The 14,579-nt window shown below is 39.2% G+C and overlaps 1 protein-coding gene across 1 annotated transcript in view; it reads right to left on the bottom strand.

Annotated features, from left to right (window-relative positions):
• Positions 1 to 14,579, bottom strand: part of DCC (DCC netrin 1 receptor) — a 773,306-nt gene that overhangs the window by 316,465 nt on the left and 442,262 nt on the right. Inside the window, exons 10-11 of the mRNA XM_044921252.1 lie at positions 2,737 to 2,885; positions 938 to 1,076 (exon numbers count right to left, since the gene is read on the bottom strand). Coding sequence (XP_044777187.1) covers positions 938 to 1,076; positions 2,737 to 2,885 — 288 coding nt within the window. The remainder of the gene's footprint in view (positions 1 to 937; positions 1,077 to 2,736; positions 2,886 to 14,579) is intronic.

Raw genomic sequence — 14,579 nt, forward strand, 5'->3', positions numbered from 1 at the left:
ATCCACTGATATTGTGTGAAATACCCACCCAGATACTTTTCCAGATTAAACAATGATGGATTGGTTAAGGAATCACAGGTTAAAGTCTTTTTTCCCCTTGAAATTCAGAAGATCAATTATAGAATTATATACAACAGTATGGAAACCTTGCTGAAAAGAGATAGCTTGTTGCCTTTTTAATATTCATGGAGGCCATCTCTGCAATTCTACACCTGCCTGAATTTCCACTGGCCCCATATCATATACTCTGCTGACCTTTATTTTCACTTGTCATTAAATTTCCCGACATTTCCTTATCCTTTTCTTAGATCTCTAGTTTCCTCTGCTACTGCTTTGCCAAATCCATCTTTTTCATTAAGAGTTCTTCCTCTCTTTTATGATATTTCAGAAAATATATCTAATATTTCACTGGTTAGACTAGGTACAACTAGAATTATGCATTGTCCTATTTAGTTTCAATACCTTCAATGCTGGATTATTCGGCCTAAATCCTTACAACATATTTTCAAATTAAGTGGTATATGTAGGAGGACTGTCCATCATTTACACTTTTAATCATCCACCCCCCCCCTTAGAATGAGAAATAAAAAGAAACAAACCAATGTAAATTAGCCCACACACATGCACAAATGTGTTTGTGTTTATAGACATAAAGAGACCCCTCCCCCCCCACAAATAATTTGAACTCTTAGGCAGTAGCCACACTTTTGAAGATTACCTATTAGGACATCCTGACACGGAGTATATAATATACCTTTTAAAGTTTAACTTTAACTGTAATAGATAGTTTGAGTGAACGAGTCAAAATTTTAATTTATGCTAATATATGCCATAAAATTTTAATTAGAAAGCCTTGGAGATGCAATCTATGACATACATGCAATATTAAGTCATCATTGTCAAATATGCGAGTCAAGTTTCACTGTCTATAACTTACCATCAGAAAGTGTAACCACTGTTATGTCATCAGTAGATACTCCTGGCCCATAGCGATTATAAGCTAGGAATCGAAGAGTATATTCCGTGAATTTTTTCAGGCCTTCCAGCTTATAAGATAGTCCATCAACCTCTATATTCTGGAGACATAAAATGCCAAACTGTTATTCAGGAGGCACATTAAGGCAGAAATGGCAGCCATTCTGTGCAATCAGTGAATTGGATATTAGACTCTTACTCACTAAACTACGTTCTAGCCTCATAATGAGTTGTTGTAAAACCTAACTTGTGACACACACTCCCCACTACATCCCAAACCATTCTGCAGACTCCCAGTTAAAACAGCACTGTGCTATTTTTACAGTCATTAAGTTCCAATGTGTTTAATGCCACCCAATACATTGAATGGTGTGCCATGTTCCACCCACACCGAAACTCCGACAGGCAGAAGGCAGCCTGTGAATCCGTGGGAATAGAGTTGCTCCTCTACCCCAAGTGGAATAATTCACTAAGAAACAGTAGATTTCTTCCTTCCCTTGCTAAAATATAACCACCGTTCTTGAAACTGACAAATCCTTTGTCACAATCTTTGTGTCTCACAAGGCTGTGAGGTGGTATGGAATGGTTTTCAGTACTTCACTGATGCAGAAATGAGGTACTAGAAGGGACGGTCATTGAGAAATCAGAGCCAGTGTGTTCTAGAAGACATATTTCACTCTCCACAATGATGGTCACACTCATATTTGTCTCAGGTAACATCATTTCTGAATTTATTTAAGTGGGTTGGTGAAATCCATTATGGAAAAGCCAAAAATGTGTTGAAAATGGAGAGAATAGAAAGATGGAAGCAAGAGCTAAATTGCGTGAGGGCAGCAAACAAATAAAAGATGGGATGGATAATTATATAGAAGGAGATCTTAGTGATTCCTATCGTGCAATAGAACTTAGGGGCTTGAACTATTTCTCAATTGGACTGTTGCCAACATTTTTTTTTTTAAAGCAAAATCTCTATCATGCAATTTATGTGGAAGCATGAAGACCACTGTATGCTTGGCAAGGTTCATAACACACTCAAAGAACTCTGTTATCCCACGGTGGGCTCTTGGTTTTTCTTATTTAACTGCCTGCCTATAGATCTTTTTCTGCATGAGGTTGAGAATCTGGAAGTAAACTTCTCAGTAGTCACATATGTGTCACAAAACAGAATTGCTGAGTTTCATGTGTGTCCCCCTAAATACTTATTTATCAGAAAATCTAATTTTCCTATTTTCAGGGGTCTGTGCAAACCACAGATTAGAAGCAAAATGTAAGAAGGAGCCAAGTAGACTTCGGGAATGAGGTTTCCTGAAAACAATGAAAAGTGATAGGGGACTACAACCTCACGGTGAGGAAAGGACAGAAATAACTCAAATACATAAGAATGAAAAAAAACAAGTTGACTGAGGTCATTGAACAAAAAATCAGTCATCCTTAAGATAAGGACTCACGATGCAAATGCTTTCTAGGACCAGCTGAGTTAATACAAATGTGGCTAATGATTGTCACAGGCCACTCCCTACTCAGACAAAAAAGAAAAATGACATCTTTTATAGTGACTTTATCTCACCGCCCAATTGTCTTTCTTACAATCAGAATTCAATTAAATTGCTTAAAGTTTCTAATAACAAGTATTTTAAAGCTGATCAGCTATCCAGTTAACATTCTGGACTGGACTGTACCAAGAATTTGCAGATTTCCTCCTTTGGCTCTGGTCCTAGGACATCCAATAGGTGGCAGCATTGGGCCCATTCCCTTGCCTACCTGTTCCTTTCCCGTGGACACCTCAGTGCAGAACAATCTGTAACCTTGGACTGGACCGTTTGCATAGGCAGGGGGTTCCCAGGTAATAAGAATTGAGGTAGGTGAGGTAGATACAGCTTGCAGGTTTTCTACTGGCCCTGGAACTTGCACTGTGTACAAAAGAAATTGATTAGTCTAAGAGGGTTCTTTTAAAAATAAGAAACATACATCTTTTATAGCTTAAAGATATTATAGCCCTATGTACTATTTTTAGAACCAAATGGGATAAGAAAATAAAATGTAAATATAAAGTAATAAATTACAGAATCATTTCACTTTGAGATTCAGGAGGGGACTTATATTAATCTAAATTACTTATTTCATTTTTACAGTGGAGAAAAGTGGTCAAGGAATCTAAATGACTAGGAAAATGACAGAAAAAGTGGTGGATTCTTAATCTAAATTCTTAGTATGGAAAATTTTCCACTATGCCAGTATGCCTTTGCTTGTAATAACCACAGAAAGGAAAAAGAGAAAATACAATTAGAATATTTGTACATCGTGATTCTACTTATAATTCAAATAAGCAGCACAGCTATGGATAATGTACCACACCTTTATTTATGTCAGCATTTTAAAATCTTGACCAATTCTGAGTCCTTTAAATTAATTTTGGCATCAATTTTCAACTTCACTTTCTAGTATTCCATTTTCTCTCATAACTGCTACTTTACTTAATCGAGAATAAGTACCTTGTTCATTAAAGAAATTATATAGCACAGGTCCACAATCGCTTAACCAAAACACTTGTGTCCAGATGTGTTTTGAGATCTAGAAATTTTCAGATTTTAGAAAAGTAATCTGGTACCTGGGCAATGTTATATTTAACACCCCCAGTGGGGTCTATGGTAGCACCCTGTTATCAAATCATATATTTGCAGCAAAATATATGATATTCACATCAAACAGAATTATTAAAGACTATACATAGCATAGCATTAGCTCAGATCAAGTTTGGGTATGACATGAGTTAAGAAACTCTCAAATTCCAGATTTGCAAATTTTGAATTTGTGCATAATTTTTTATTTATGGACCCAAATATAAATATATGGTTTGTCAACTGAAAATCCAATACCCATGTTAGTTATCGTAAACTAAATGGTTTCATCATTGCAAGTATAACAACAATTTTATCTTAAACACACTGTACATTTTCACACTGTACATTTTCTCCAGCCTTAAATACCACCTAGCTTTGAACAGATGCACAGTTTAGGCCTCTAATAGAATTTTGCGAGTTTGAATGTCCAGAGTAAAACAGTATGTGAAAACCTGGCTGACAGAGATCTGATAACACAACTCCTTAGATCAGTGCTGGGCCTGTGTCCCTGAATCTGTCATTTTTCAGAATGTATTCCATGGTATCCAGCCTCCTTAAGGCATCACTGCTCACACATTCATTTGGGGGAAATATATATATATATTTGTGTGTATATGCATATGTATATATATATGTATTTATTTATAAATTAATATAAAAATATTTTAGATATATTTTATTTATCACCTTCACATATTTTCCCACCAGTCCCCAGATCTTAAGTATCTCTATTATTGACATTTGCTTTATTTCACCTTAACAAATTATTGCTAACGATTTCTTTCTTTTTTTTTTTTAAGATTTAATTATTTATTTTTTTGTCAGAGAGAGAGAGAGAGCACAAGCACGGGGAATGGCAGGCAGAGGGAGAAGCAAACTCCCTGCTGAACAGAGACCTTGATATGGGACTTGATCCCAGGACCCTGGGATCATGACCCGAGCCAAAGGCGGACACTTAACCCACTGAGCCACCCAGGGTCCTGAGTGTTAACAATTTCTTAAAAACTTACTTGAAGAGGGGGCGGAGCAAGATGGCGGAGGAGTAGGAGACCTGGATTTCGTCTCCTCTTAGGAATTCAGCTGGATAGGGATCAAACCATTCTGAACACCTACAAACTCAATAGGAGATCGAAGAAAAGAATAGCAACAACTCTCTCATCAGAAAAGCGACCACTTTCTGGAGGTAGGATGTGCGGAGAAGTGAATCCGAGGCGATATTCGGGAGGATAGACGGCGGGGGAGGGGCCTCCGTCGGCCGCTTCTGGCAAGTGATAGAGCCGCGGAGCACAAAATCGGAACTTTTAAAAGTCTGCTCCGCTGAGGGACGTGACTCTGGTGGCTAAGGGGGGGTGGAACCCTCCGGGACAGTGTGGTCTCAGGACCCTCGGGGTCACAGAAAGACCGGGGGTGCCTGAGTGCGGCAGAGCTCCCAGGTAACGGAGCAGGGAAGATGGCTGCAGAGGCAGAGCCCAGGCGCGGGCTCTCAGCTCGGGGTTGCCATAAACCGTGATCCGCGGCACAGTCGGGCCCCTGCTCCTCCAGCAGGGACCCAACAAGCGGCAGATCCAGGGAGACTCACCTTCCTCCCCCGGGAGGAGCCGCGCGGGAGTGCACCACAGGGATCTGCTGGGTTTGGAGACTCCACCCGGGGTCGGGTGCCAGAGATAGAAACGCGCGGTCACAGGCCGGGTGAGCACGGAGTGCAGCCGGAGACCGGGGAGACGGGAGTGACTGACGGCTTTTCTCTGGGGGCTCACTGAGAAGTGGGGCCCCGAGTTCTCGGCTCCTCCGCCGCGGAGATTGGGAGGCCGCCATTTTCACTCTCCGCCTCCAAAGCTGTACGGAAAGCTCGCAGGGAACAAAAGCCCCAGAGAGCAAACCTGAGCAGATTACTTAGCTGGGAGGGGGCAAGGGTGGGGCAATTCTGCCTCCGGCAAAGACATTTGGAAACCACGGCAACAGGCCCCTCCCCAGAAGATCAGCGAGAACAGCCAGCCAAGACCAAGTTTACTGATCAATGAGAACGGCAGAACTCCAGCGCTAGGGGAATACTACACATAGAATTCATGGCTTTGTTACCATGATTCTTTAGTCTTTCAAAGTTAATTTTTTTTAACTGTCTTTTTTCTTTTTTTTTTTTTTAATTTTTCTTTTTCCCTTTTTCAACCAACATCCGATCAATCCCTTTTTTTAAAAAACATTTTTATTTTTCATTTTTAGACTCATATTCTATCCCTTCATAGTAGTTACCCGTATTTTTGGCATATATATATATAAGTTGTTCTCTCTTTAAAATTTTGAGATAGTTTCTTCTAACAGATCAAAATATACCCTAAATCTCTAGTATATGGTTTTTTTCTACTCCCCTGCCTGATCACATTCTCTCCCTTTTTTTTCTTTTTTCTTTTATTAATCCTCTTCTTTCTTTTTTCAAACAACTTCTTATCAATTCCTTTTATAAAATTTTTTATAATTTCCATCTTTACAGTCATATTCCATCCCTTCATCATATCAACCCTTATTTTTGTACATATATAAGTTTTTCTTTCTTTAAAATTTTGGGAGTCACTTTCTTCTAAAAGACCAAAATACACCCCATATCTAGTGTGTGGCACTGATCTATATACCAGCCTGATCATATTTGATCACATTCTGGTTTTTTTTATTGTTGTTGTTTTGTTTTGTTTGTTTTTGTTTGTTTTTATCTTTATCTTTTTCTTTTTCTTTTTTCTCTCTTTCCATTTCTTTTTCCACTGCTTCAGGTCTTTTCTGATTTGTTTAGAGTATATTTTCTGGGGACATTGTTACTCTGCTACCATTTTGTTCTCTCATTAATCTATTCTCCTCTGCACAAAATGACAAGACGGAAAAAATCACCTCAACAAAAAGAACAAGAGGTAGTACCGACTGCCAGGGACCTACTCAATACGGACATTAGTACGATGTCAGATCTAGAATTCAGAATCATCACTTAAAAGATACTAGCTGGGCTTGACAAAAATATGGACGTTATTAGAGAAACCCTTTCTGGAGAAGTAAAAGAACTAAAATCTAACCAAATAGAAATCAAAAAGGCTATTAATGACGTGCAATCAAATATGGGGGTGCTAGCTGCTAGGATAAATGAGGCAGAAGAGAGAATCAGTAATATAGAAGACCAAATGATGGAAAATAAAGAAGCTGAGAAAAAGAGAGATAAACAACTACTGGATCACAAGGGCAGAATTCGAGAGATAAGCGATACTGTAAGACGAAACAACATTAGAATAATTGGGATCCCAGAAGAAGAAGAAAGAGAGAGAGGGGCAGAAGGTATAATGGAGCAAATTATAGCAGAGAACTTCCCTAATTTGGGGAAGGAAACAGGCATCAAAATCCAGGAAGCACAGAGAACACCTCTCAAAATCAATAAAAATAGGTCAACACCCTGACATCTAATAGTAAAACTTACGAGTCTCATAGACAAAGAGAAAATCCTGAAAGCAGCTCGGGAGAAGAGATATGTAACCTACAATGGTAGAAACATTAGATTGGCAACAGACCTATCCACAGAGACCTGGCAGGCCAGAAAGGACTGGCAGGATATATTCAGAACACTAAATGAGAAAAATATGCAGCCAAGAATACTATATCCAGCTAGGCTGTCATTGAAAATTGAAGGAGAGATAAAAAGCTTCCAGGACAAACAAAAACTAAAGGAATTTGCAAACACAAAACCAGCCCTACAGGAAATCTTGAAAGGGGTCCTCTAAGCAGAGAGAGAGCCTAAAAGCAACATAGACCAGAAAGGAACACAGACAATATACGGTAACAGTCACCTTACAGGCAATACAATGGCACTAAATTCCTATCTTTCAATAGTTACCCTGAATGTAAATGGGCTCAATGCCCCAATCAAAACACACAGGCTATCAGACTGGATTAAAAAACAAGACCCATCGATATGCTGTCTGCAAGAGACTCATTTTCGACCCAAAGACAGCCCCAGATTGAAAGTGAGGGGGTGGAAAACCATTTACCATGCTAATGGACACCAAAAGAAAGCTGGGGTGGCAATCCTTATATCAGACAAATTAGATTTTAAACCAAAGACTGTAATAAGAGATGAGAAAGGACACTATATCATACTTAAAGGATCTATCCAACAAGAAGATCTAACAATTGTAAATATCTATGCCCCTAACATGGGAGCAGCCAATTATATAAGCCAATTAATAACAAAAGCAAAGAAACACATCGACAACAATACAATAATAGTGGGGGACTTTAACACCCCCCTCAATGAAATGGACAGATCATCTAAGCAAAAGATCAACAAGGAAATAAAGACTTTAAATGACACACTGGACCAAATGGACTTTACAGACATATTCAGAACATTCCACCCCAAAGCAACGGAATACACATTCTTCTCTAGTGCCCATGGAACATTCTCCAGAATAGATCACATCCTAGGTCATAAATCAGGTCTCAACCGGTACCAAAAGATTGGAATCATTCCCTGCCTATTTTCAGACCACAATGCTTTGAAACTAGAGCTCAATCACAAGACAAAAGTCAGAAAGAACTCAAATACATGGAGGCTAAAGAGCATCCTACTGAAGAACGAATGGGTCAACCAGGAAATTAAAGAAGAATTAAAAAAATACATGGAAACCAATGAAAATGAAAACACAACTATTCAAAATCTTTGGGATGCAGCAAAGGCAGTCCTAAGAGGAAAGTATATAGCAATACAAGCCTTTCTCAAGAAGCAAGAAAGGTCTCAAGTATACAACCTAACCCTACACCTAAAGGAGCTGGAGAAAGAACAGCAAATAAAGCCTAAACCCAGCAGGAGAAGAGAAATAATCAAGATCAGAGCAGAAATCAATGAAATAGAAACTAAAAGAACAGTAGAACAGATCAACGAAACTAGGAGCTGGTTCTTTGAAAGAATTAACAAGATTGATAAACCCCTGGCCAGACTTATCAAAAAGAAAAGAGAAATGACCCACATCAACAAAATCATGAATGAAAGAGGAGAGATCACAACCAACACCAAAGAAATACAAACAATTATAAGAACATATTATGAGCAACTCTATGCCAGCAAATTAAATAACCTGGAAGAAATGGATGCATTTCTAGAGATGTACCAACTACCAAAACTGAACCAGGATGAAATAGAAAACCTGAACAGACCTATAACCACTAAGGAAATTGAAGCAGTCATCAAAAATCTCCCAAAAAACAAAAGCCCAGGGCCAGATGGCTTCCCAGGGGAATTCTACCAAACATTTCAAGAAGAATTAATACCTATTCTTCTGAAACTGTTCCAAAAAATAGAAATGGAAGGAAAACTTCCCAACTCATTTTATGAGGCCAGCATTACCTTGATCCCAAAACCAGACAAAGACCCCATCAAAAAGGAGAATTACAGACCAATATCCCTGATGAACATGGATGCAAAAATTCTCACCAAAATACTAGCCAATAGGATCCAACAGTACATTAAAAGGATTATTCACCACGACCAAGTGGGATTTATCCCTGGGCTGCAAGGTTGGTTCAACATCCGCAAATCAATCAATGTGATACAATACATTAACAAAAGAAAGAACAAGAATCATATGATCCTCTCAATAGATGCAGAAAAAGCTTTTGACAAAGTACAGCATCCTTTCTTGATCAAAACTCTTCAGAGTATAGGCATAGAGGGTACATAGCTCAATATCATAAAAGCCATCTATGAAAACCCTACAGCGAATATCATTCTCAATGGGGAAAAACTGAGAGCTTTCCCCCTAAGGTCAGGAACGCGGCGGGGATGTCCACTATCACCACTGCTATTCAACATAGTATTGGAAGTCCTAGCCACAGCAATCAGACAACAAAAAGAAATCAAAGGCATCCAAATCGGCAAAGAAGAAGTCAAACTCTCACTCTTTGCAGATGATATGATACTTTATGTGGAAAACCCCAAAGACTCCACCCCAAAACTGCTAGAACTCATACAGGAATTCAGTAAAGTGGCAGGATATAAAATCAATGCACAGAAATCAGTGGCATTCCTATACACCAACAACAAGACAGAAGAAAGAGAAATTAAGGAGTCGATCCCATTTACAATTGCACCCAAACCATAAGATACCTAGGAATAAATCTAACCAAAGAGACAAACAATCTGTACTCAGAAAACTATAAAATACTCATGAAAGAAATTGAGGAAGACACAAAGAAATGGAAAAATGTTCCATGCTCATGGATTGGAAGAACAAATATTGTGAAGATGTCAATGCTACCTAGAGCAATCTACACATTCAATGCAATCCCCATCAAAATACCATCCACTTTTTTCAAAGAAATGGAACAAATAATCCTAAAATTTGTATGGAACCAGAAAAGACCCTGCATAGCCAGAGGAATGTTGAAAAAGTAAAGCAAAGCTGGCGGCATCACAATTCCGGACTTCCAGCTCTATTACAAAGCTGTCATCATCAAGACAGCATGCTACTGGCACAAAAACAGACACATAGATCAATGGAACAGAATAGAGAGCCCAGAAATGGACCCTCAACTCTATGGTCAACTCATCTTTGACAAAGCAGGAAAGAATGTCCAATGGAAAAAAGACAGTCTCTTCAACAAATGGTGTTGGGAAAATTGGACAGCCACATGCAGAAGAATGAAACTGGACCATTTCCTTACACCACACACAACAATAGACTCCAAATGGTTGAAAGACCTCAATGTGAGACAGGAGTCCATCAAAATCCTAAAGGAGAACACAGGCAGCAACCTCTCTGACCTCAGCCGCAGCAACTTCTTCCTAGAAACATCGTCAAAGGCAAGGGAAGCAAGGGCAAAAATGAACTATTGGGACTTCATCAAGATAAAAAGCTTTTGCAAAGCAAAGGAAACAGTCAACAAAACCAAAGACAACGGACAGAATGGGAGAAGGTATTTGCAAATGACATATCAGATAAAGGGCTAGTATCCAAAATCTATAAAGAACTCATCAAACTCAACACCCAAAGAACAAAGATTCCAATCAAGAAATGGGCAGAAGACATGAACAGACATTTTTCCAAAGAAGACATCCAAATGGCCAACAGACACATGAAGAAGTGCTCAATATCGCTCGGCATCAGGGAAATCCAAATCAAAACCTCAATGAGATACCACCTCACACCAGTCAGAATGGCTAAAATTAACACGTCAGGAAATGACAGACGTTGGCAGGCATGCGGAGAAAGGGGAACCCTCCTACACTGTTGGTGGGAATGCAAGCTGGTGCAGCCACTCTGGAAAACTGTATGGAGGTTCCTCAAAAAGTTGAAAATAGAGCTACCCTATGATCCAGCAATTGCACTACTGGGTATTTACCCCAAAAATACAAAAGTAGGGATCCAAAAGGGTACGTGCACCCCGATGTTTATAGCAGCAATGTCCACAATAGCCAAACTGTGGAAAGAGCCAAGATGTCCATCGACAGATGAATGGATAAAGAAGAAGTGGTATACATATACAATGGAATATTATGCAGCCATCAAAAGGAATGAGATCTTGCCATTTGCAATGACGTGGATGGAACTGGAGGGTATTATGTTGAGCGAAATAAGTCAAACAGAGAAAGACTTGTATCATATGACCTCACTGATACGAGGAATTCTTAATCACAGGAAACAAACTGAGGGTTTCTGGAGTGGGGGGTGGGGTGGGAGGGAGGGGGTGACTGGGTGATAGACACTGGGGAGGGTATGGGCTCTGGTAAGCGCTGTGAATTGTGCAAAACTGTTGAATCTCAGATCTGTACCTCTGAAACAAATAATGCAATATATGTTAAGAAAAAAAAAAAAGAAGAAGAAGAAGGTAGCAGGAGGGGAAGAATGAAGGGGGGGAAATCGGAGGGGTAGACGAACTATGAGAGACCGTGGACTCTGAAAAACAAACTGAGGGTTCTAGAGGGGAGGGGGGTGGGATGATGGGTTAGCCTGGTGGTGGGTATTGAGGAGGGCACCTTCTGCATGGAGCACTGGTTGTTATGCACAAAGAATGAATCATGGAACACTATAACTAAAACTAATGATGTAATGTAGAGGATTAACATAAGAATAAAAAAAAATAAACACCCTTGGATGAACAAAAAAAAAAAACTTACTTGAAAATCATTTTAAACCTATAGAAAATTTTAAGAATGAAAATAGTACATAGAACACCCATGTTCCCTTTACCCAGGTATACATATATTCTCTATCTCTCTCTCCATATATACATATATGTTGCATTTATCATATAAAGAGAAACAGACAGAGATACAGAGACAGAAAATCTGAATCTATCTATTCAGATGAAGTTACACAAACTATGGCTCTCTACCCCCAAATGCATATTTCCTAAGCATTAATGTGTATGTGAATAATATGAACTTCAGTGCATTTTATACTAATATAATACTTTCACCTAATCATCATCTGCATTCCAATTGTGTCAACTGACCCCATAATGTAATTTATGTAGCATTTTCCTCTCCAGTTCAGGATCCAGTCTAGGGTCAAGTTTGCATTTCACTGTCATTATCCCTTTAGTTAGCTTTATGCGGGAAGATTTCCAATGCCCATCTTTATCTTTTAGGTCATTTATACTTTTGAAGACTATAGTCTTTTTTTTTAAATTAATAGATTACTTATTCGGGGTTTGTTTTTGTTTCTTTGTGTTGGATTTCGGTTATACATTCTCGACTGAAATGAAACATGTGTGATGTCTGTCTCCTCAGGGCATCATGTCCAGAGGCATAAGACCTCTCTCCCTTCCTGGTTTGTTATATTAGTTCTGAATACCTGGTCAAGGTGCTGCCAGATTTCTCCACTGTAAAGTTAACTGGTTCCCCTGTATCCCTCCTGACCCCAAAACCCTGCTCTACTGCTTACAACCAATAGGCAATTTGTGGGGAGATACTATGTCAGGACCATATAAATATCATATTATTTATCAAAATCCCTTAGAATTAGCACCTATTATAGTTTTTGATAAATCCATTTTCAGCATGGTGGTTACAAAATGTGTTTTTTTTATTCAAGCACTTCCTCCACATTAACCATGTGGCACTCAACATTCTATTATAAACAAGAACCCAGGGGCGCCTGGGTGGCTCAGTTGGTTAAGCAACTGCCTTCGGCTCAGGTCATGATCCTGGAGTCCCTGGATCGAGTCCCGCATCAGGCTCCCTGCTCGGCGGGGAGTCTGCTTCTCCCTCTGACCCTCCCCCCTCTCATGTGCTTGCTCTCTCTCATTCTCTCTCTCTCAAATAAATAAATAAAATCTTTAAAAAAAATAAATAAACAAGAACCCATTTTCCTTTTTTTTTTTAGGATTTTATTTATTTATTTATTTTAGAGAGAGAGCGTGCACAAGCAGGGGGAGAGCAGAGCGAGAGGGACAAGCAGACTCTGTGCTAAGCATGGAGCCCCATGTGGCGCTCAATCTCAGGATCCTGAGATCATCACATGAGCTGAAATCAAGAGTCAGATGCTTAACCGATGCCCCAAGAACCCACATTTCTATTTATGTATATCTTATTGGCATGGGCACATGTATTTCTACTTTTTTATGGTCTATAATTCATAATTGTCCCTAATTATTTTGGTGTTCAAGTTGTCCAGTTCAAATTTGGCCAGTGAGGTCCTCTTTAAGTTGGCTCCTCTGTCCTTGTAACATGTCTCATCATTTATTGGAACACTTCCTGTCTTCTTAGCATAATATATTCCAAGCTCATCTTGATCCTGCCTCAGTTCTGGAATCAAACATTTTTCAGAGATGTCTCCTTCCTTTTAGTGGGGAATGATATTCAAGACAAAGATCTAGGTGTTAGCTATGTTCATTGCTACTTGGGTGTCTTGCTTCTAGGTCCTATTGGTGAATGAGAAACAGGAATGTATATACACTTATACATACAGAAATGCATTCATGCATACATATACTCAAATATACAGGTACACACATATATTTTTCACGACTCTACAGAGATACCTCCCATTCCAACCCATCTCTATAGAGTTTATTCTTGCATTCCCCATTCCTTTTATGTCCTTTCTTCCATAGGGAGAATTCTGGTTCCCAAAGAGTTGTATTCTGACAGACACTTTATGAGAGGGCCCTCACCTTGGTACTATTCCAGGAAGGGGTAATTTTTCTATGGAAAATTCTTTATTTCACAAAGGTGACTTTAGTAGACAATACTATACAACAATGGGGAGTCTTGCCTGTGTCAAAGTTCATAGTGATACAATTAGAACTGTATTATAATGAAGGAAACATTTTGCATCATGGGGGAAAAAACGCAAAAGAAAAGCTTGCCCACTGACATTGTTCAACTGGATTTTCAAAGTACAACGTTTTAAAGAACAGTAATAAAAAATTGTAATTTTCATGCTTTTATGATTATTGATATATTCACAATGACAATACAAACATTTTAAGAGGGGAGGTTGTCTGATTTGGAATCTATTATTTTTCTAAGAAAGAGAGACAAAGAAAGGAGCAAGAGAATTGAGACTGAGTGACCTGCTTGAGTTACATGTTGAATGTGACATAACTAGGATTTTTTTTTTTTAAAGATTTTATTTACTTCTTTGACAGAGAGAGCAAGAGAGCACAAGCTGGGGGAACAGTAGAGGGTGAAGGAGAAGCAGGCTCCCCGCCAAGCAGGGAGCCCAATGCGGGGCTCGATCCCAGGACCCTGGGATCATGACCTGAGCTGAAGGCATCTGAGCCACTCAGGCGCCCCTAACCAGGATTTTTAAATTTCACAGAGCATATCCTTTGTGGCCCAGTGATGTATAAAGTATTAACTGAATGTGCTCCTTCTAGCTCTCCTGTGGCTAAACTAAAAGGGCACTGCTTACTAAAAACATGGCTCATTCTGGAACTCAAGACTAAGATTTAAAAATGGCCACATTCAAGGAAGGTTTCCCAAGGCAGAATGACTCCAAAAGGCCTAGG

The sequence above is a fragment of the Neomonachus schauinslandi genome, chromosome 14 (genome assembly GCF_002201575.2).
Source record: "Neomonachus schauinslandi chromosome 14, ASM220157v2, whole genome shotgun sequence".
Classification (NCBI taxonomy): Eukaryota; Metazoa; Chordata; class Mammalia; order Carnivora; family Phocidae; genus Neomonachus; species Neomonachus schauinslandi.